Raw genomic sequence first — 24,267 nt, forward strand, 5'->3', positions numbered from 1 at the left:
CCTACAGCCTCTGTTAATTTGAAAAATTAATGTTCATCTGTTGCTGAGATACTGACAACACCTTTCCAAATGTGTTCAGTCTGCTGTCAGTCTCTCCTTTATTGATATTTTCAGTCCATCCACCAGATGTCCTCAGCGTTTCCCTCCCCTCTCTGACACCTGACCGCCCAACTCATCGACTCACCTGTTCCCACTTCCCTCACCTGCTCTGAAATATAAATATAAAAATACATATAAATGATAGTATAAATATAAATATAAATGGATAAATGCTTTTATTTTAGCTTCATGCCACCTAGTGGCCCATCCCTCATGTGATTATATGACACCTTTGCAACAAGATGCACAATAGCCCATAGTAATAGTTTCATAACATGAAAATAGCTTCTGGTATTGCTGGCAAAAAATCCCAAATATAATTAAAGCTGAACAGATACAAAAATTTACAAAGAAAAAAGGAGAAAAAATAAATGAATATATGTTTAACCCTCTGAAAACTGAGCAAATTAGTTTAATTTGTTTCAAAAACATGAGGAAAAGGCACCAAGCAATTTAATAAGACATACATGGTCCATTGGCAAATATTAGTAAAAATAAAAGTTACAAGAAAATTACCTTTAAAAATGGGGGAAAAAAGATAAATAAAAAAAATTAACAAAAATAATTTACTTAATTATTTATTACATTTACTTTATTGATTTTTTGGACAATTTTCTTATATACATACACACACACACACACACACACACACACACACATATATATGATAACTTTCTTGTGCCCGTTTGATAACTTTCTTGTGCCTGCTCATTGCCTGTTTTCTCCGTTTTATTGAAAGAAAGAAGATCAATTTGCTCAGGTTTCAAAGGGTTAAATATCTAATAACTGTGTTTCTATTTTCAGGACTTAATCAGTCAATATAGTTGGAGCTGCAGAATAAATTTCCGTAATTTATTTATATACTTCAAATTTACAATAGGATTTTTAAGGTGCAATATTTTTTTTATATCTCTGCAATATTTTTTTTTTTATATCTCTGCAATACTTGGTGCAATAATTCACCTCCAGCAATCCTCTGTGCAATTATTCAAATGTGCAATATTAATATTTTAAGCATGTTACACATATTGTGAATATTCATATTGCTCTTCTTTCTCATATATACATCTCTTGAACATTGTAACAATACACACATATTCTCTATTTCTACCTTACATACTAGTTTTATACACCGAAGCATAAGGCACAAAGTTTTTATAATTTTACATACACACTTTACATACTCAGCACATTATACACAGGCCTACTTACATTTTTTTAAATATTTACATACTAGTGCTACTTGTTTTGTTATAGCTGAATTTCTATTGTATATTTTTACACACTCAGCACATTATACATATTTTAAATCTTAAACATTCACATATTAGTGGTGATTGTTTCTTTATTTTTACAGAATTGTTACAAATGCACTTTCGAAACCCAGTACAGTATTCATGTTTTAAAATGTAAATACTCACATAATGCTGCTTTTTTTTTTTTTTTTTTTATTATTACAGTATTTTTATTTCATATTTTTAGACACATTACATACTCAGCAAATCCTGCATGCTTATAATTTTAGAATATTCACATAGTATAGCTGCATGGTTTTAGTATTCCAGTATTTATACTTCCTATTTTTTACATATGTTGTCCTGGTACTTATTTTATCTTTTTATAATTCTCTTCACTTGCATCAGAGCGACTGTAACGAACCACAATTTCCCGCGCGGACCAATCAAATATTTTTCTGATAGTGATCATTTTTTCTTACTGTACGTGAACGCAACACACCAAAGTATGGCGAGTGTCCTCTACTGCGCCTGCGCGAGTCGTGTCCCCCGGAAGTACCATGGTTGTTTTGGTGTCGGCTGATGTTGCAGCTGCTGCACTCAGCTGCCCGAAGCTAAAGCTAAACTTTAATTAGCCAGTTTTGGCCGCCGGATTAAGGACGCTTGTCGGTATCATGTTAACTATGTGTTGTCCGAGTTGATGAAACGGACCGTGTTTCGAGTGAAATACAGACATTTAGTAGATTTGGCGCACAGCGTTAGCTAGCGGTTAGCTAGCCCGGCTAGCTCGGAGCTAACTGTATCAACAAGTTTAGCTGAAGATGGACTGCTCGGCGCTCGAGCTCGATGCCATCAAATTTGCCAAAATAGCTGTCACCTACGACCAGAGTGGCAAATATGACGAGGCCGTGTTTTATTATAAGGTTTGTTGGTTTTGCGTTTTAACCGAACAGGTGAAAACAGCTGCTGCGTTAGCATGTAGCTCATGTTAGCGTGAAAGTAAACACTCACTTTGACCTGCTGAGTTTACTTAAGTTTGCCCCTTTGGATTGAACCAATATTATAGTTTAACAAATTACAGTAACACTTAATATATTACGATATTTAGAGACTGTCACAGACCACCAGCCACTGGCTATATATCTTTTTATAACCATTATATTCATAATGTCACTTAACTTCATAAACGTTGGGAAGGGACTGTTCGTTATTTATGTGAGGGAAGTATTTGTCACGTATACTATAAATGCCTTTATGTTAAATTATTTTGGATCGAAGTAGAACTTTTCTTTAAACATCGACTGGCTCAAAGGCTTAATGAGAAAAAGGTTTCATATTTTTGTATGATAAAAATTGAATTGATGGTCAGTAAAATTTATATAGAATCTGTTTATTTTGTATAGAAAGCATAATATTTAAAATGTAAATGGACTCAAAAGAATATATATATTCTTTTGCTTTTTCTAAGTATGCTTGAGTCATGTATGAATTATCTGAAAAAATGTTTTTAATTCAATCAAAATAACAATATGTATTGTAATATACATATGTGAGGTCTAAGATTTCCATTACCAACAACTGCATGCTTTGCTTGATTGTTTTTTGTTGTTTTGTTTTTTTTGTGGTAGGAGGCAGCTCAGGCCCTGATATATGCCGGCATGGCGGGGTCTAAACTGGAGGGGATCCAGGACAAAGTGAATGAGTACCTGGATCGTGTCCAAGCCCTCCACAATGCAGGTAAGCTCACCTGACAAAAAACTCAGGGGATCCACTGTTTTTGTCCACTGTTCCTCGTCTCCGTCACTGCTCTGATTTTTGTACAGTGATTATTACAATGAAGAAACTGGAGGTTCAGTGTTTTGTTTAAGTAACCAGCCTTATTGTGGAACTCAAACCTGCACATTCTCCTGGTTTTACAGCACTTTTCTGCTATTATGAACTGTTTCCATACATGCTTAAAAAAGCAATATAATGTTTTGCCTTTTATCACCAACAAATTTTTATTTATTTATTTATTTAAATCATCTTACATCACATCTATAAAGTAGCATCTTACATGTGCAAATGCATTACAGTTTCAGTTTTAATTCTTAAGCTCGCCGATTAATTTGTCTATTTTTACCCTTGTAAATTGCAGCACAATCGCTTTACACGAATATACAAATCTGTTTTGCCAGGTCTAACAGCTGGCCATTTTCCAAAGCTCATCAAGTGTTTCTGTTTCATTTAGTTTTTTTTAAAATGCAGTTTCTCCTCCCTCCATGTGAAGCTTTAACTGGTTTCACTGGTTTGTTGAAATATGGCCCCTTTAATTTTTACTGGACAAACATTATAATGATGTTGACACGGTATATTGATTTGCATACTTGCACAATTACAGTGAAAGACAAACACGCAGTGTTGCATTCAGGATACTTCAGTTTGGAAACACAAACACATCAGTCTACCAAAAAGTCAACAGGGCCATTTTTTTGTTTTTGTCTTTTACTGTGTTTCGAGCATTTGGTGGCTTCTATTAAATCACATTCTATAATTAATCCCTCCTAACAGTTCACCTGAAGTTAATATAATCTGATCTGAATTCCTGCAGGGGTGAAGTTTTTGTGATTAATCATAAGTGAGGAGTTGTTCAGGACTGTTACTGAATGGGCCCTAAGGACATCCTTTCTCGTTTGGTGTCTGACTGCTTTTTCCCATGACTCTCATCACACTCTGGGAGTGTGTGTGTGTGTGTGTGTGTGTGTGTGTGTGTACGTACGTGTACACATGGGTGTGACCACAGAAACTGTGAGAGTGTCCTGCTTTGTTGAGCAGTCATTGGATGATATTTGGTGCCGTCTGCAGCAGCTGTGAGATGAAAGTCAAATGTTTCCATAATGAGAAGAGTATAATTGAGTTTTGCAGGTTCTCACAATTTTTTTCATCATCATTCATGTTGTTTTTTGTTTTTTTTTAAAAATCCATTCAGAAAAAATATGTGCAATAAACAATGGTAAAAAAAAGTTTTTTAAAAAAAGGTTTAAAAAAGGAAAAGGAAAATGCCTGGAAATTAGTGAAAAAAAGGAAAAAAGAAAAACATTAAATGACCTAGACAAAGTGCTTGATTTTTTTTTTACGAAGTTGTTGGTTGCTCTTTTTCATGTTTTTGAAAGAAATCGTATCAGCTTTTCGGGGTTCAAAGGTTTAATATGTTTGAATCTGATACGTTTGAATAACACCGGGCAAGTCATGGAAAAGTTTTGAAATTTTGTCCATGAAATGTTTGGGAACCCTGAAAAAGGAAGCAACCAGGTGTCAGACTGTAAGCAGTAGGCATCCAAGAGGAAGCTACAAAAATCACGGGCACAGCTCCAAAAACCACAACTATAGTGAGACGAAACGCCAAGCAGACAAAGCCAAAATGAGAGTGAGTGTGTGGTTGGCTTTCACTTTCACTGGAGAGTCTGTTTACACAAACAGTAACTGACAGTTTCTGCGTAGTCCACCTTTGACTGGTGGAGACATTTATACAGTCAGGGAGCTGAACGTGGATGTTTTGACAAAGCATCTTTTTTGTGTCCCCTTCTTGACCTTTGACTTCAGTCCAGGCCCAAAAGAGCGACCCGCTGAAGTCCCGGCAGCAGGTGGACCTAGAGCGCGCCCACTTCCTGGTCACCCAGGCGTTCGAGGAAGACGAGAAGGGAAACGATGATGAAGCCATTGAGCTGTATAGTCAGGCTGTGGAGCTGTGCATCGAGACGGTGGGTCTCTTTTCTGTCTGTCTCGTCTGTCACAGTGCATAACTTTCACCCCCTCACATTTTCCCTGCCTGCGTCCACATTTGTCTCTCCTTCTGTGTTTACCTCAGTCCAACGAGACATCGGACCAGACGCTGCAGAACAAGCTGAAGCAGCTGGCACGTCAAGCTTTAGACAGGTAAATTTCAAAATAAGAGCTGTTGTTGCCAGAATGTTTCCCAAACAGGTGCTTTGTGCTCCACCACATCTCCTCCCAACTGTTTTCTTTTTTCTTTATTCTTTTTTTTGTTTTTTTAATTTACATTTTATTATAAGGTTTTGTTATAATGAACATAGAAAACAAAAGACACATTTATGTCCAATGAATTCAAAACATGCTTTAAGTAAATCAAAAACAAATCAAAGGCAAATCAAGAAGCTAGCGAAAGATCGTTCTTTGATATAAGCTGATACAAGCGCAAATAGACATACAAACACCTGCATGCACGCATATACACACACATATACACACATACATATATACACATACATATATGTGCACTTACAGGTGCAAAGGAACACATCCGTATACTAACACGTTTTTTTCTCAGCCTATAATAGTTCTACACTTGGGTGAATAAAAAATATTTGGAAAACATGACAATAATTTTATATTAATGTACAAAATCAGGCCTTATAGTTGACACAATATTAAGCCATTTTGATCTATTTTCAATTAAATATCAGTTTGTTTGTTTTTACTTTAAATCTAATTCTCTCCATTGTGTATGTACTGTAAACTAAGTCTGTCCACTCTTTGAAGGTCAGTTTGTCTTTCTTAAGTCATTTTCGGAACAATTTTTTTTTTGCATTGTCACCAACAACACTCAGCAAATTTTTGTCACGCTTTGCAAAATGAAGCTCTTCAAGATCACCGTGGTACAAGATTTTTTTAAATTAAATCGTTATCATTATGTTGTGTCAGGGCGGAGGGTCTTAAAGAATCCAAGTCCAGATCAACTCAGGACAGGACTGGGCCTCCTGGAGCCAAGCCCAGTACTGGTGCCAGTTCTGGGGGACCGGTCCGCCAGTTCTTCCCCCTGGGGCCAGACTTCAGCCTCCATGACCGACCACAGCCCCAACCGGTGCGGGCGGTCCAGTCCAGCGAGCCTCAGGGTCAGCGCTACACGTCCGAGGAGATCGAGGTGCTCAGGTGAGCCGGCGCCTGTAATCTGTTTTCTGATAGTTTTACTTTTAAACAAAGAACTGAACAGCTGGCGGGCCAAATCTGGCCCCTGATAAGGTGCCAGGTGCCCCCCAACCATTTTCTAACTCACAATTTAAAAAAAATGGGGATTGTTTTTGTACTTATGTAGAATACATAAGGCCCCACAGTGCATAAAACAGCATTAAAATAAAGCTTGTTGGCAAAAAAAACGTGCCAGTGGAGGATCCCCCGCACCCCTGATAGAGGTCTTAGCTAAGACACTAATGTCCTAAAATCCTGGAAACATTTTAGAATCCAAGAAATGTCCTTAAAATCCTAGGAATGTCCTAAAGTCCTAGACATGGCTTGAGAGCCTATAAATTTAACGAAATCACAGAAAAGTCCCAGAAATATCCTGAAATTTAAGAAATGTTCTAAAATCCTCAAACATCCTAAAATCGCAAAAAAGCATGAACTGATTCCCAAAAATTCAGGCCACCTTTTTTTTTCTTTTTTTTTTTGGACAAGGCGGGGAAAGAAAAAGTAAATTCATGACTACACCGCTACAATTTCAGAGGGCCAGCCTGAAATTGTTCTTTTTTAAACTCAAATGAACCGTCTGCCGCTCTGTTGCACTGATCCTGTCCTCTTTATTTTCAGGAGTACATCTAAAATCAATGGCATCGCCTACGTGCCCTTCATGAGTGTGGACCTGAGGGAGCGATTTGCCTTTCCTGTCCCTTTCTCGTGAGTTTGTTCTCTGTTTCAGTTTTTCAGTGTTGAAGCTAATATTTTAATTTATTACATTTACTTAAAGCTCTCAGAAAAAGCCTGTCAGGAATCAGCTTTACATTTTCAATTTCACGTTTTTGTTTAGTTGAATTTTAGCAAACAATGTTACAATGTTAGACAATGTTATTATCAAAAGGCCTGTGACGAATGCATATTTTTTTCATAACAGCCAAATAAACATTGAGCAGTTATAGCCACATTAAGATCATCAGTGACTTAGCTAACATCTGTCTGTATGACACCCCCCCCCCCCTAATTTTTGTTTGTTTCATTTTTGTATTACATCCCAAATATGAAGAGATTAAAATAAATTAAATTAAATTAAAAAAAATGCATGTACTGGTTTGTACTTTCGTGTGTGCTTCTTTTTGGTGATTTTGTATCTTTTGCCACTTCTCAGCAAGCAGTTTCTCATTAACAAACATGAACTAATGTGATGGAGAAACAGAACGAGTGTCTGCGTCAGTACATCTGGACTGAACAGTTCTTTCTTTATTTATTTTTGTTATTCTTCTCATTAGGGACAAAACAGGGAAACTGGCTCTGTCACCCAAACAGAAAGCCATCTTCTCCCGCTGGGTCCGTCCAGACGAGATCTGCAATAACCCGACCATGATCATGTCTGTGTCCAGCTTCAGCATCAAACAGGTCAGATTTACAGCTGAAGCCACATAAATTATAACCCCTCTGTGGTTGTAGGGTTGGTGTTTTTAAGGACTTTGCCATTACATTTGTTTGCATGAAAAGGAAAAATGGAGGATTTTTTTAAATTAAAGATTCCTAATTCCAGTAAAAGAAATATGATTCCTGTTAAACATCAGCTGTTTATATAAATAAATATTGCAAATTATCCTCAGGGTTTGTTGGATGTTCAGAATGGATTTCAACCTAATCCAGTGAAAAATAAGTAATTTTTTTTTAGAGCACAACTGCAAAAATATTGAATTTAGCTAGAATTACCTCAAAAAGTCATAACTAAAGAAGTATTTGGAGTAGAGCTTTAGGATTTTGCAGGGTCCAGTGAATTAAATAGAAGTTTTTAAATTATTATTGTTATTATTTTAAATTTTATTTTTGAGAAAATCCATGACCTGCACTGGGAAAAGTTCTGAATTTGGGTGAGTTTGCATATAATGACCCTGTGTTGTATTTCCTTAAGTGTTAACTTGTTTAAAATCATCCAGCAGAGGGCGCCGCATTCTCACAGATCAGATCATCACGTTAACCCTTTGAAACCTGGATCGACATCACTTTTCTTGTGCTGCTTTCAGAGACTTTCATATGTCTTTCATCATTTAAACCTTCGAAATCTGGGCCAGTTCGTTTGCTTTCTTTTACACATACAAGAAAAAAGGCAAAAAGCAAGAACAGTGGCAAGAACAGTTCAGCAAATTGCAAGAAATTAGTAGATTTGGGAAATTATTTTGAAAAGAGATGGAAAAATGTGCCAAAAAATATAGTTATAATTATCATGATTGTATATTGTATATTGCAAAATTTTGGGTAACTTCTTAAGTTGCTCATTGCCTTTTACCTGTGTTTTTGCAAGACAACAAGTCAGTTTGCATAGGTCTTGAAGGGTTAGATACAGAGTAGAGTAGTAGTCATCAGCATCATCACAGTTTGGATGCTTCACTGTCAAACTTGTTTTGTGTGGTCTTTATTTAAAAGTACGCAGTAACACATACGGTTACTTTGTTCACACAACTGCAGTTTTATTACCGGAACACAAATATAAAAAGGTGTGTGATTCTCTCTCCTTCTGTCCAGACGGTGGTGTCTGACTGTTCGTTTGTGGCATCGTTAGCCATCAGTGCAGCCTACGAGAGGCGCTACAACAAGAAACTCATAACCAGGTACTGTGTCTGAGTGTGTGTGCGCACGCGTGCGTGCGTGTGTATTATTTATGGTTTGATGGTAGTTCTACATGATCATACAGTTCGATTTTCACCTGAAGTGCCAGTATTTTGTGCTGTTCTCAGACAAAAAAAAGCAAAATATTCTATTTTAAAAAATCTGTATTTTGTTTGAAATGTTGTCATATTTTTTTCATGAAAGAGAAATCTATCAAAATCAGTGTCTGTGTTCAGATCATGCAGACAGACTGATTAGAACAGAGTACGTTACACTGAAGGACATGTTGAAAATATCTGCCTCGTATCCTTTACATTTTGGTGCCTTATACTCAGTATTTAATAAAAAGCCATTATTGTATATTATTATATTAATATTTTTGGTCACTTTTGGTTTGTCACCTGTTTTGTGCTGTATATTTCGATGTTATTCGCAAAATAAAGAAAAAAAAAACAGTATTGTTGATTAATATCGAGGCTGCAGTGCACACCTGCTGCATCTGTCCGACACAGCCTCCAAACCTTTTGAATAAATGTAAACATGGACTTAGCATATGCATAAAAATTGAGCTAAGAATCAACCATGAGACGTTTGTTTTGTGTGTGTGTGTGTGTGTGTGTGTGTGTGTGTGTGTGTTACAGCATCATCTACCCTCAGAACAGACGAGGGGAGCCAGAGTATAACCCGTGCGGGAAGTACATGGTCAAGCTTCACATCAACGGAGTTCCCAGGAAGGTAAAAGACAAATCGCCGCCGCCTGTAGCGGTCGTACACGACAAATAACACACAGCAGGGTAAAAATGCACATTCTGCACACACATTTGGGAGACAAAATGCTAGCACCAGAAGTGTGCTGCTTTACAAATATTCTTCCTCTCCTGTTTGTGAAGGTGATTATAGATGACTATCTGCCGGTGGATCGTAACGGAGAGCTGCTGTGCTCCTACTCCAGCAACAGGAACGAGCTGTGGGTCTCCCTGATAGAGAAAGCCTACATGAAGGTGATGGGAGGCTACGACTTCCCCGGATCCAACTCAGTGAGTCACAGTCAAAGTTTTGAGCAACAATTTGCTGAAAAATGAAAAGCAAAAATCTGTGTGACGAAGCTTTAATGTTTAAAATAGTATTTTTCAAAGGTCTTTCATTCAGAGTTTGTGATAAAACACATCTGATCACTTCAGTGATTCTTCCAAAATGTGAATCAAAATTTTTCCAAGAATTGAGATCATGATTCTGTTTCAAGATTATTATTTTTGCAGCAAAAACATTTATTGAACTTTTTGATGCTCACGTGAAAAAAAAGCAAAACACATCTGAGATGCTTGCTGTCCAGACAGGGCTTTAAACAGACAACATTAATGCAAGACATATTAAAGATTTAAACTTTAATTTCTTTTAAATTCTTCACAATAAAAGTTCCATGTTGTTTTGTGATTTAATAGCTTTTATCTTGAAGTAGCCAAAAGAGGAATTGTCAGCCTGCAGCAGCTGAACATGAAATGCACAGAGATAAAGAAGAGAGTGAATCGTCAGCATTTAGAAATGAGATTGCATACGTGTGAACTGAGATCATGAATTTATTTTTATTTATTTATTTTATTAGTCATGCAGCCCTAACTTCCAGGTAGGGCTGCACAGTTATTAAAATATTAATCAGCTGTAATTGTAATGCTGCTTCCTGCAGAGGCAGCCTGTTAAAAACTTTACTGAATGTTGCGACTGCAAGAGGTCAAAAGAAAAGTCATCCATTAATCAATCTGCAAAAGGACAAATGCATGAAGGCTAAGAGAAATAAAATCGCTAATGTCAACTCAATAAGTCCTTTTCCTTGTTCGGCGTCTACCAGTAACGCTGCACCTCTTCACAGTAGTTTAAACACTTTAAAATGAAATAAAATACAGCAGCGCATCTGTGTCTACAGAGGATCCACTGGATTCATGTGCAGAAGAGCCGTATTTAAAGTCTTATTTCGCTGCAAAGTTTTGTACATTAGCAGGAATGCAGCACAAGGTGAGAGTGAAAGCAGTGCTCTGTTTGTTTAAATGTGACAGTGCAACAATAAGATTTTGTCCCTAAATCAGTGAATAATCGTGATAGATAATCAACATTGATGAAAAATAATCATGATTATCATTTTGGCCATCATTGTGCAACCCTGCCTCCAGGTCTTGAAATTTTGCAAAATATTTGCAGTCATTTTGCGCAGCCGCTCCCAGCAGACATCACACTGAATACAAACCAAAGTTTGATGTTTATTTTTAAGTCTGAATTATTTATTTTTGATCTGCGTTACAGAACATCGACCTGCACGCGCTCACCGGCTGGATCCCTGAACGCATCGCTATGCACTCAGACAATCAGTCATTCAGCAAAGACGACACTTTCCGAATGCTCTTCCAGAGGTCGGCCTTCTTTTGTTCTCCCTCACACTCTCTCTCTGTATCCGTCTTTTTAAAAATCATCTGGCTTCATCTCTGCTTTTACTCTCCCTTTGTATCTCCTCTCTCTGTCTGTTGCCAGGTTTCACAGGGGTGACGTCCTCATCACCACGGCAACGGGGGTGATGACAGAGGAAGAAGGGGAGAAATGGGGTTTAGTGCCAACACACGCCTATGCTGTTCTCGACATCAGGGATTATAAGGTTAGCGTAATTAATGTAGCATTAACACGTCATGAAGAGCACTTAAATGTATCATCAGAAGGAAAATATAAAACAGAAGCTCTGAAGGTCCAGTGTGAGAGGGTTTAGGAGGACTCAGTGGCGTCTGGTGGTGACATAACAAATATGTGTCGTCATAGGCCAGTGTTTTGGTTGTTTTTGTTTATTTGTTCATTATTTACCTTTTTTCATTTTCTACTCGTGCTCCCTTCATGTCTGCCCACCAGGCAGGGAGAAGCAGAACATGTGAAAAAACATGTACAAAAGAAAAAAGACGATCATAAAGTAGTGGACAGACAAAATAAATAACACATGACGATTTGAAACACATATCCGAAAAAGAGTGGGAAGAAGCACTAACTTATTTAATCCCACCCCTCATCCATAACCTAATAATAGTCAATTATTTCGCTTCCACATCAATATAAAGCTTTACAATAGTTAATCATCTAGACTTATTCTAATATGTTATCTTAATTACCCATAGTCTTTGTCTTACAAGATATAAATTAATTACAAAAAAAATCATCTTAATAGAAATAGGAGTTCAGAAATATAAAAATTAATTGCTGACATATTCATCTTATCAAAAATACTGTTTCTTTTTAATTCATTGTCAAATCATGACAGCAGGGAGGGCGCGCAGCTTCAAATGGCTATATTTTGTATTTATTTTATAGCTTATTTTTACATTTTGGCAATTTTAAAAGTTTTTGGCAGTGATAAATGGCATCATTTTTGGTGAAAGAAAATGTGTTTGATATTTCTGAGCAATTTTGTGTTTCTCAATCTGCATGTGAGATTCCACTGCTTTCATGGTGAGCTTAAGAAAAGGAATCTATTAAATTATTACCAATTATTTTTAGATTTTATTAGGCAACATCAGAAAAAAAGACTCATAAAAACATGATTTCTTTTAAAAGTTTTTGTGACTATTTTTCTCTTTTTAAAAAAAATTGGGAACTTTTGTCTTGTTCTCTTTTGGTAACACATATAGGCAATTAAAAAATGTGGGCCAGTCTTTTTTTCTTAAATTTTTGAAAGGCATGTTGTCTATTTTAAAAACAAAAGCTAAAATGATGTCACTTATCAGTTGGAAACTTTAAAAAATGAAACTATTGTTGGTTGTTGGACATTCAAATTTCCAACATTTCTTGAAGACATTGTGTGGGATACTGAAATTATGTTTTAGTAGAGTTTGATTCTTATATGTTTGGAAAATGCCAGGCAAGTGGGGCAAAAAAAATATATTTTAGGCCTGAGAAGTTATGAAAATCTTTTAAAATTTTGTCCATGACAACATGTGGAAACCCTGAAAGCTGTTCACATCACAGACGAGTCTTGTTGACGTGTTTCTCACCCACCAAATGTTAATATTTGCTTTATATAATATTTTCAAATGAAAGCGTTTGAATCATTGAGGCCCTCAGCCTGTTGAGGTTTTTCGTCCCTTCATCTCCTGCGTCTGTCTAGCTGCCTTCACGTGTGTGTGTGTGTGTGTGTGTGTGTGTGTGTGTGTGTGTGTGTGTGTGTGTGTGTTGCTCTCGTAGGGAATGCGTTTCCTGCAGCTGAAGAATCCGTGGAGTCATCTGCGGTGGAAGGGGCGTTACAGCGAGCGTGACGAGAAGAACTGGACACCTGAACTCCTCAAGTACCTGAACTTTGACCCCAAAACAGCCCAGAAGTTTGACAATGGTATTCGCTTTATTTTCAACATGGTTGTATAAATTACCAGCATCTTTTTTTTTAGTTCCTATATTAAAATTTTCATTATTTGTTAGTTAGGATTCCCCCAGTCATGGAAAACCTGGAAAAGTCATGGGATTCCACCATCACATTTTCCAGGCTTGGGAAAGTCATGGCACTAGTAAAAATCATGGAGATGTTTTGTGTGTGATGAATCCAATGGCATTAATATAAAATAACATTGAATTGATTTTCTGTAGCTGATGACAGAGCGTAGCTTTAATACGTGTCAGCGTGTGATGTTTCAGTTGTTTTTGTTCATTTTGTCATCGCCATTTTCGCCTTGAGTTACATCTCTCCCCTCATGTCAGCCTTTTTGAAATCGTATTTTACTGCATTTTTTTTGTCCTTTATTTATTGATTTGAAATTTTGGGCAAATTTTTATTTTTCTTAACATTAACTTTTAAAGTAAACCACAGGTTTGAAACACATGTGGTCAGACAAATTTCAGCAACCCCCCCCCCCCCATTTTTAAAATATATCTGGTAATTTTTGAGAGAACTGAAGTATTTTGAAAATTGGTTTGGAAGGCATGTTTTATGTATAGATTATACTATGTATTATATATTTATAAATTACATCATTTATCACAATTGGAAACTAAAAACAGATTAAATTATTGTTTGATTATTACATTTCTGACAGTCTGTAAACACACGAAAAGGTAAATTATTTTTAAACAGAGGGGTACGTGTAAAGTTATGGAAAGGTTATGAAATTTTGTTCATAAAAATATGCGGGAACCCCGGTTAGTATTTCGGTGTATTGATCCAATCAGAGTATCAAAAATAGATCACTGCTCAGCTCAGGGGATTCTGCCTTATTTATAACTTGTTCACTTGTTGCAGCAGTGGAGCGTTACTGTTTGAAATGTGAGGGAAGGTGCATCAGAGTGCCACAGATAAAAGCAGTCATCCACCACTGAATAGTCAAGATAAAATACCCAGTAATCAGATGCATCCATCAAATACAAATCATACTTATATTTTCCTCTTTTTTTCTCTCCAGGTGTTTTCTGGATCGCGTGGGAGGACCTTTGTCAGTACTATGATGTCATCTACCTGAGCTGGAACCCCGCCCTGTTCAAAGACTCCTCCTGTATTCACAGGTTTGTGCTTTTTGGCCAAACTTTCTTAACACAGAGATGGAAATTTATTTTTTTGTACTACTTCAATAAAGTTAGGATAAAATATTGTGGCAAAGCTATGGAAAAGTTTTGAAATATAACTGGTAATTACTGTAAAACTTGAATAAAATCTAGTCCAAATTAAATGCCCAGTTCCTTTTGCTAGCCTGGTGTAGGGACACATTTTAATGAATAAAGGCCTGTCTCTATTAGAGGCTTGCTCTGGTTACCATGACGATCAATTTTATACAGATTCTTTGGATGTATAAAACCAGGAGGTTGGCAACCTGCTGGAGATAACAAACAGGAGAGAGCCAAAAAAGAGATAAGTAGGTGTAGGGTTAGGGTAAGGGACTTCGTAACTTCTGTGTCATCTCTTCTTTTGGTGCACATTACCTTCTTACCATGCTTTGGATTAAAATAAAGCCAATTTGCCCAGGTCTCAAAGGGTTAAATAAATAATTTGATTGAATGTCCTATCTTTGCTGAGCAACAGTTTTGTGTGCAAAGAATTAAAAGTCCATATAAGACGCCTGTCCCAAACATATAAGCCTGTTGAGTTCTGTGATTTAAGCTAATAAGAGCCCGGGCTGTTTACTGAAGTTTTACGGTGTGTTTGGGAACCTTGATCATTGCTGCCCTGTCTGTCTGTCTGTCTGTCTGTCTGTCTGTCTGTCTGTCTGTGCGTGCGTGCGTGCGTGCGTGCGTGCGTGCGTGCGTGCGTGCGTGCGTGCGTGCGTGCGTGCGTGCGTGCGTTCTGATCTGCAGTAGCTGGGATGGGAAGCAGGGTCCCGTGAAGGACGTCTACAGTCTGGCCAACAATCCGCAATACAAGCTGGAGGTCCAGTGTCCGACAGGGGGCGCTGCTGTGTGGGTGCTGCTCACCAGACACATCACAGACAAGGTACAGACACACTGAGCATCGCCACGCATCCCAGTCTTACTCAAACCTCAATATCTCTAATGTTCTGATGGGATTTCATTGAACTTTATTTATCGACTATTTATATATTCTGTTTTACTACTTTCTTCATCATTTTATTATTTTTAACAGATTTGTTCATTTTTTACTTTCAGTTTTTATCCTTTAATTGATCTCTAATTTTTACAATTAGTGTACTTTACTCATCTGCCTATTTATTTATTTATATTATTGCTACTATCAAATTATTTATTAATCCATGTACCTGCTTACTTATTTATTTTTTTTTTTCCATCTTTTCTGTTTATTGGTGTTGTGTTTCCTCACATTCTCAAATCCTGGTTTTAATGAGTACATTTTTTTTGTGTTTTTTGTTCACATGCTTGTGTTTTTTTTTGGGGGGGGGGGGGTTATTGTGTGAAGCACTTTGTGTTACACTTAATTTGTATGAAAAGTGCTATACATATATAGTATGATCGTTTTATTGATTGATACTCACTTGCGTCTAATGCTTTGTGTTTCTTTATTCAGGATGATTTTGCACAGAACAGGGAGTTCATCACTCTTGTCGTTTACAAGACAGATGGGAAGAAGGTTTACTACCCAGGTGAGGTTTGATGGATTTTCTCTGAGTGGCGCTGCGCTGTGAGATTTATGCTGCAGCTGGAGTTCGAAGGCAGCGCTCAGTCACCTCTTTATTTCTGACCCACAGTCAAAAACAACAAGGTCAGATCACTGGAAGAAAGATTTGTTTAACACAAACCCAAAATTTCTCTGATACAACTCTGCAATGATAAATTATTTAAAATCAAGTTTAAGATAAGTTTGTAGTTGATACCCATTCAAACTGCAATTTTTGATTCCACGGCCATTAAAATCATAAAAACATGATTGATTTTGTGCATTTTGTGTTCGGAGCAGTGTGGGATATTTTGCACGAAAAATAATAATGTATAAAAATCAATGTTGCTGCTAATCATTGACATATCTCAGGCTGTGATAACAACAAGAAGATCTACGTAGTATAGTATAGTAGTATATAGTATAGTATAGTATAGTATAGTGTAGTATAGTATAGTATAGTATGTTGTAAAATAATTGAAAATTTGATATTTTGACATTTGATATTTTTCATTATGGCTACTGTTTGTAATAATATTAATGTATATTAATATAATATTTTTTTAAAGCTTGATTTTAGACTTTTGTGCGCGGAGTGATATATGAGTGTGTAATATTAAAGCGGGTTAAAAACAGACTCTAGAAGTTAAACTTGTTTATTTAACTAACGTCTGGTTTTTCACCTTCACAGCGGACCCTCCTCCTTATATCGACGGCATCCGAATCAACAGCCCGCACTACCTGACCAAGATGAGGCTGACCAGCGCAGGAACACACACCTTCACACTGGTGGTCTCCCAGTATGAGAAACAGAATACCATCAACTACACACTGCGGGTGAGACACAACTTTCTTTTTCCTACACATATATATATATATATATATATATATATATATATATATATATATATATATATATGTCTCTAGCCATAGACACTTGTTTTATTTAACGAGGTGCAAGCATATGCAGTATTTTAACAACTTTTTTATATTTCCACTTGAACTGCGTCTGGTGTTTAGTGTAGAAGGACGAACCAATCCAAACGTTTTTTGACAGCTTTATTTGATGTGGCCTTCAAAGCAGCAGTTTGATTCTGTGTGTTAGTAGCACTCACCAAAAAAAAGACCTGTGGAGACTAGAAACTTGATTACGCTGCAGTGAACGAGGAGCGGAAATGCCGCTCTCTCACGGTCATGGAGAACATGAAAAAGTCGTGGAATTTCACAGAACAGCAGAATGACGATTGAAAACATCACAAATGAGAGAGAGCATGAAGTTGGTGCCGCTGTATCCATAAATGTATTGAGAAATTGAAATCATCATTTTAATGTCATGCCATGTCGTGACATGTCCGCCAGCGCGCTCCAGCGCAAACTGTCTGGCTCCTACCAGGTTTTCCAGCAAAACATCTGTCATTGCGCGTGACCAGTACAGCCAAAGGTGGCTATTAATAGCGCCCATATTACTCATTCATCACATGTACCTGTAAGCCAGGCATCACTAACAGGCGGACCGCGGTCCGCATCCGGACCAAATCTTCGTCCTATCCGGACCCGTGGCCACATTTTAATACAATGTTAGAATGAGAATAATATTTTTAAGTAGTTCTGTTGGGCATTTAATCGAAGATAATTGAAACCGACATTCAGAACCTCTAACCGACATAATCTTGCCCATGTTCAGTATTTCGGTTATTTAAAAATTATGTTAACCCTTTCCCCACCGGGGCTGCCAACTCTCACGCATCTGCCGTATGTCTCACACTTTTGGGATTTGTCTCATGCTCTCATGACACCGAGGAAAATCTCACACCAGACCTGACAGAAAATAAAATATTTTTAAAACCAAAATTAACCTTATGATATCTTCATATCTCACTTAGGAGTCAAAGGGAACCTTTGAGCTTGACAGAAATAGTGATTTGATGTATATCGCGATACATTGATATCCACTGATACGAAAAAAATTATTGTGACTTCTTTCCATATCGCTCAGCCATAGTAGTGGGAGTTTACATAGTGTTTCATTAACATGACATGCAATCATTTTTAAACAATGAAACAAGCATATAATAATATATTAAAATAAAATAAAATAAATACACTTCATAAGTTAGAGTTATGGCCAAGAAGTATTACATGTTGGCGGTGGACAGTTATTGAGTAGGGATTTAAAACATCCGAAAGAAACAAGTGTGTGGTTAGTTTTTAGGTCACTTTGTAACAGATTTCATGATTTGCTGCACGATTAGTTGTTGCACGGGGAACCAGAAAAACCAAACATCTAAGAATAGATTTTTTTTTTCCACCCCTGCAGTTAGCGCGACTGTTTTTGTCAAATTTGCATATTTCAGGATTGCAGTTGAAAACAATGACAACGCTCCTCTCCTCTTCACTCGTCTTTGTGTGTGTGTGTGTGTGTGTGTGTGTGTGTGTGTGTGTGTGTGTGTGTGTGTATGTGTGTGTGTGTGTGTGTGTGTGTGTGTGTGTGTGTGTGTGTGTGTGACCTAAATATATTTTTAGTCATTTATAATTCACAGACTTCTCTTGCTAACTGCAGTGAGGACTGTGGAGAACTGTTAATGCAGAAATCACCGTCTAAAAGAATCTGTACATGTCTGCTCTGTGTGTGTGTGTACGTGTGTGTGTGCGTGCGCGCGCGTTTGTGTTTGTGTGTAACATTTTCTGTACAAGCTCTCTCTCTCTCTCTCTCTCTATTTCTTTCTCTTTCTTCAACAAGCCTCCTCTCCCTTCATCTCTTTGAAAACTGTCCTGAGAATAATAATCACCTCGATCGTCGAGTTTCCAGCGGAGATGAAAGCAGAAAACAGAAAACGTGATTTCTTTTCTGATGTTTCTTTCACCAGAGCAGCACCGATATTAAAGATCTGTTTTCGGTGCACATAGTCATGAATAAATTAACAGAGAGATCCACCGTTTGGAAACATTTTGCACTTTGTCTGACAAAATTGCCGCTAACGAAGAAGCAGTGTTTTTTGTTGTTGTTTGTTTCTTTTCTTTTTTAATTCACCATTTTCCCACATTGGCTTTACATATTTATATTTCTTTTGCAATTTTAATGGTGATTTTTATTTTAATTTTTTTAACCTAATTTGGTATTTATCATTTAGTTAATTTTACCTTTTATATCTTATCTTTCTAACAATAACAATAATAATAATAATAATAATAATAATAAAACTTTTGTAGAAAAAACTGAAAATTGTGGCACACTGTCATACAAGAAATGTACCCCAGCCTGCTGTACAAAAAAGAAATTACATGCACCAAGTGCGTTACATGAAAAGACATAAAGACATATTAAAACCAGCATGATAAAATAAGAATAAAATACATAGAATCCATCTTCACATGGATAAAACACACTTGATAAAACTAGCAAAAGTAACATAAGATGGAAAATAAAAAATAAAATGACACTGACATTATTAATAAAAAAAAAGGCAAAAATAGTATTCTGTACATTTCTGTAATCTGTATCCTTTAATATGTTTTTATATATTTTGTTCTGTAAAGCACTTTGAGCTGTCCTGTTGTATGATATGTACTTATACAGCTTTCATCTATGAATTTAAAACAGCAGCTTGTGTCTCTCTCTCTGTAGGTGTACTCTGGATGCAAATTCACCTTCTCCAAGATCCCAAATCCCTTCACTCAAACCAAAAGGTACATTATCCACACACCAATACGGGATGTGTTTTTTAGTGCACTTTAATGTTTCGTCATTGTGTTTGAGTTTTCTGCTTCTGTCTTCAGATTAACGGCCAGTGGAAGGGGCAGAGCGCCGGAGGCTGTGGGAACTACAAGGATTCATACAAACACAATCCCATCTATCAGATCAACCTGGAGCGGCCGGGACCGCTGCTCGTCGAGCTCCGGGGATCCAGGTCAGACCGATAAGACCAGAAACTGATTAACTTATATATAAAGCAACGTTTGGCCTCATGCAGCAATATTCTCTTAAATTTCTCTTTTTAATTTTCTGGTAAGAGAAAATATGAGAAAAGTCAGTTCCAGATGCAGCAAAGCTCTTAACCAACCAAATCTTCTCTGACGAGCTGTGCTCAATGCTGAATCTGTCTCATCATAACACTAAAGTTTTGGGTTTGTCTTTGTGCCGTGTGCAAAGACTCTGGCACATGAACACTTGGGTAATATCATTGCTTTTGTTTTTGACTTTCCTTTTTTTGCTATTTTTCGAGTAATTTTCTCATGCGTTTTTTTTTATTTTTACTAATTTCTTGCAAAGTTTGGGGTAATGTCTTCTTAATTTGGTCATTACCTTCTTCCCATATTTTAGAAAGAAACCGAGCAAATTTGCTTAATTTCCAAAGGGTTAAAATAAAATAAAATACATCCATAAGTACTTTCTAGTTTCTGGATAATTATCTCACCAAAAACCCAACTGTAAATCCATACACAAAATAAATTCACAAATACATCCCTAAATCTAAACACAGAAGTACTTACACAAAGTAAATAATATACTGGTGTGTAATAATAATAATAATAAATAATAATAATTAATAATGATAATAATAATAATAATAGTATTAAGATAATAGATTTTATTAGAATTTACATTTGAAACAAATCTGTGTCCGTGTCTGTGTCTGTGTCTGTGTCTGTGAGTGTGTGTGTGTGTGTGTGTGTGTGTGTCTCTTTTAAAAGCTGTGTCTGTGTCTGGTTTTTCTGTGTGTGTGTGTGTGTGTGTGTCTGTGTCTGTGTCTGTGTCTGTGTCTGCAGGCAGTACAGCGTTGGCTTTGAGATGGTGACGGTGTCGACGGTCGGGGATCCGGGCCCGGCCGCCTTTACGAAAAAGAGCAGCGGAGATTACAGGTAAAAACAAACACTGACCACAGATCAGCGGTGAACAGCACACTGATAACCAGCAGTCTTCTCCTGTTTTCACAGGCGCATAACGACATTTCTCGGCACATTACCGGCACCAGAATATATATTTCACTGATCTGATGGCACGTTTACATACACGTGTCCTCGTGCATGTGCGACCAGAGCACGAGAGAAAAATAACACAAAGCATCAGAGAGGCAGGAAACAAACAGAAGTAACTTTTTAAAAAAAAAAAATTCATTGTGAAATGCAGTGACAACAAAACAGGTGAAAACAAGCACAACAACATACAAACAGTTAAGAGAGACAAACAATGACACAGAAAATTAAACTAAGGACAGCAGAACAAAACAGTATGAAATAATACAGGATACAGCACAGACTTCAGTGATCTGTAAAAGAAAAGTAAAAAAAAAGTGTTTGTTGAGTGGTTGTAAGGGTGAAGATTTTTTTTAAAAAAGTTTTAAAAAAAGTATATTATCTACACACAACTGCACATTTACCTTATTAATATATTTGTATATACATTCCTACAAACACGCAGAAATAACTCAGTCACGTGCTTTGAAAGATGACCTGCACAACAACTCAAAAGACAAAAACTGTCACTGTGAACACAAATCAGCATGTTGAGGATGTCACGTGTCTCTGGGAATAACGTGTCTTTACATACATGCTGGCAGCTCTTCTTCACGGTGTAATTGTAGATGCAGTTCACCCTTAGTGAGTGTTTGCAGCATTTTAAGTGCTTTTTATTCTTCATTTTTTTGATAATTTTGTCTGTGTTCATGCATATGTTATAAATTTAGTACAGAATGTGTATTTTTGTTTAATCAGTGCATTTCCAGCTCAGCTCCTACAATAAGTCTAAAATACACTGTGGAAACTAAATAGTTACATTCAGACTGTTCAGGTCAAAAATGCTCCATTGAAACCCATTCAAACTGACATTTTTGATCCCACAGCCATCAAAGCAGAAAAACGTGACTTGTATTATTTCTGGTGTCATTCTGGGCTTTTGACTTGGAATTTGTCATTTTGACTATTTTCCACCCGATTATGTCATTTTGACCATATTTGGCATATGGAGGAAATACATGCTGTTTCCACTCAGTGCACTGTCACAATCAATGATGCTGCTGATCACTGACATATCTCAGACTGTCAGCAGCAAATATATAAATATATATATATATATATATATATATATATATATATATATATAAAAAAAAAATTCTATTTCAGTTTCAGAATTATTGTTTAGAGTGTACCTATCTTATTTTAGCATATTTTACTGATTTTTTAAAATTTTTTTTATTTTGTATATATTTTTTTATTTTATTTTTTCATTTTACCTCTAGTGTTTCCTCATTGGGAATTTAATCAGTACCTGTTTTTTTTTTTTAACTGAGTCTTAAGCATATATTGTGGTGTTGGGGGGGGTCATGTATTATTTTTTTTAATTTATCTGTTTGTATGTAAAGCACTTTGTGTTACATTATTTTGCTAAAAGTGCTATAGAAATAAAGTTTGATTGATAATGCCATAAAGTCAGTTTTGATACTTAATTCTAGTAGATATCAGCTACTTTAAGACTTTTACTCAGTAATACCAGGAGACTTTAACTTCTACCAAAATCATGTTCTGGTGAGAAGTCTGTACTTTTACTCAAATTTGGCTTTTGGGTACCACAGTTCAAACTCCAATCTGATGATTTTACTATTTTCATCTCTTTTGAAAGCGTGCTGCGATGTTTCCTCCTCATTTCTTTGGAGCCTGAAGTCTCTCTTTATCTCTTTGCAGATGCGGCTTCTGCTACATGGAGGTGGACCACGTCCCCGCGGGCCTCTACAACGTCATCCCCACCACCTTCCTGCCCAAACAAGAGGGACCCTTCTTCTTGGACTTTAACAGCACTTTGCCCCTCAAGGTCTCGCAGCTCCAGTGAAGGCGGAGCTGGAGAGCGGACGGGTCAGAGACTGACGGGGAGAAAGGTACCTGAAGGATGTCCCTGAAACTGTACTTTGGATGTGATGAGACACAAAGACCCCTGAATGTGTCCCAGCTGAGGACAGACTAATGAAACCGCACAGTTTGGTGCAGAAATGAATTATTTAGGAATCATCACGTGGAGCTTGGGTGTGGAATAAAATCCGCCGACAGTCGAGGCGTTTTGGGACAAAACAAAATTTCATCTAAATTAGATAGTGACAGAGAGCTGCCGTACTTCCTTTTGCCATAAGAAGATAGACACGGAGTCCGGGAGCGCCGGTATCATCCGGAACAAACTAAAATCTGGAGGATCTCATGAGGTCACAGTGATCATGTGACCACATCCTGGACTCGACAGGATGTCAAAATGTCAGCTTGTGTTTTGCCGCAGTGAGCATCTCAACAGCCCCAAAATTCACTCTTCATACTTGTTTCTGGGTGGAATTTTTTTAAGATGTTTCGGCTGTTTTGAGAACCTTTAAGTTCCTCAGAGAGCGAGGAGGGCGTCTGACCTCACAAACTGTCATGGATTTGGGACCGTTGATTTTAGTGGCATCGTATTACCATGACAACAAACACTAGGTGAGTTTCCATTAACCTTCAAATTGTGCAAGTTGAAATTTGAATTTGAATTTTAAAGATACTTTAATAATCCCCAGAATTTAACTGTGAACTGAAAACTCAAAGTCTGACACAAGAAAAACGTTAAAAACTACATACGACATAAACGTTCAAAAAGAAAAAATCCAGTCCAACTGTGAATATATAACACACCTAATGGAAATACGTCAATTTCGAAAAAAGTCCATTTATCGCACAAAAACAGGGACAGTTTGACCAGTTTTGACTAATTAAAGTTGCATAATTTAATCTACAGATACCGATGATGAGCAGATGTTATCGTGCATCCCTAATCAAGATCAAGATATAAAAACAATAAAGATAATTATACAGAAACTAGAGAGGAAGACAGTTTAGGGTCATGGAAATCTTTCGTGGTGAAAAGCCGTAGAAAGCGTCTGACAGATTTCTCTGGTCTGTTTAACAGGATTGAAAATCAGCTCGTGCTGGAGATGCTCACAGCTGCAACTTGAGAAGAACGAGTTGCTTAATTTTGGCAACTTCGATACAAAACTTTATTTGGTGTTGATATTTTACTAATGACGGCCTCAGTCATCCCTTTCTTTCAATTTTTACTCCACTTAACTCTGATTGAACTTTGTGATTTAGAGTAAAAATATTCTAAAATCAGAATAGTAAATGCTGATTTAACCCTTTGAAACCTGAGCAAATTGTCTTGATTTTTTCTAAAAACATGGAAAGGAGGCAATGAGCAACTTAACAAAAATAACCCAACAAACAAGTAAAAAGTTTTCAGAAAATCACCCAAAAATACATAAAAGGAAAATCAAAACAACAGGA

General features: G+C 36.8%; 1 protein-coding gene across 1 annotated transcript; it reads left to right on the forward strand.

Moving 5' to 3' along the window:
- The first annotated feature begins 1,917 nt into the window (after nt 1–1,917).
- Nucleotides 1,918–24,150, forward strand: capn7 (calpain 7). Its single transcript, XM_042490776.1, has 21 exons — nt 1,918–2,257; nt 2,963–3,071; nt 4,917–5,074; nt 5,182–5,249; nt 6,036–6,263; nt 6,918–7,004; nt 7,571–7,697; nt 8,820–8,905; nt 9,545–9,638; nt 9,794–9,940; nt 11,199–11,305; nt 11,424–11,544; nt 13,113–13,257; nt 14,318–14,417; nt 15,204–15,339; nt 15,889–15,964; nt 16,670–16,815; nt 19,604–19,665; nt 19,755–19,886; nt 20,746–20,838; nt 22,657–24,150. Exons 1-21 carry the CDS (start codon nt 2,156–2,158, stop codon nt 22,799–22,801), a joined length of 2,469 nt encoding a protein of 822 aa, XP_042346710.1. The 5' UTR covers nt 1,918–2,155; the 3' UTR covers nt 22,802–24,150.
- The last annotated feature ends 117 nt before the right edge of the window (nt 24,151–24,267 follow it).

This window comes from Plectropomus leopardus, chromosome 7 (genome assembly GCF_008729295.1).
Source record: "Plectropomus leopardus isolate mb chromosome 7, YSFRI_Pleo_2.0, whole genome shotgun sequence".
NCBI classification, from domain to species: domain Eukaryota; kingdom Metazoa; phylum Chordata; class Actinopteri; order Perciformes; family Serranidae; genus Plectropomus; species Plectropomus leopardus.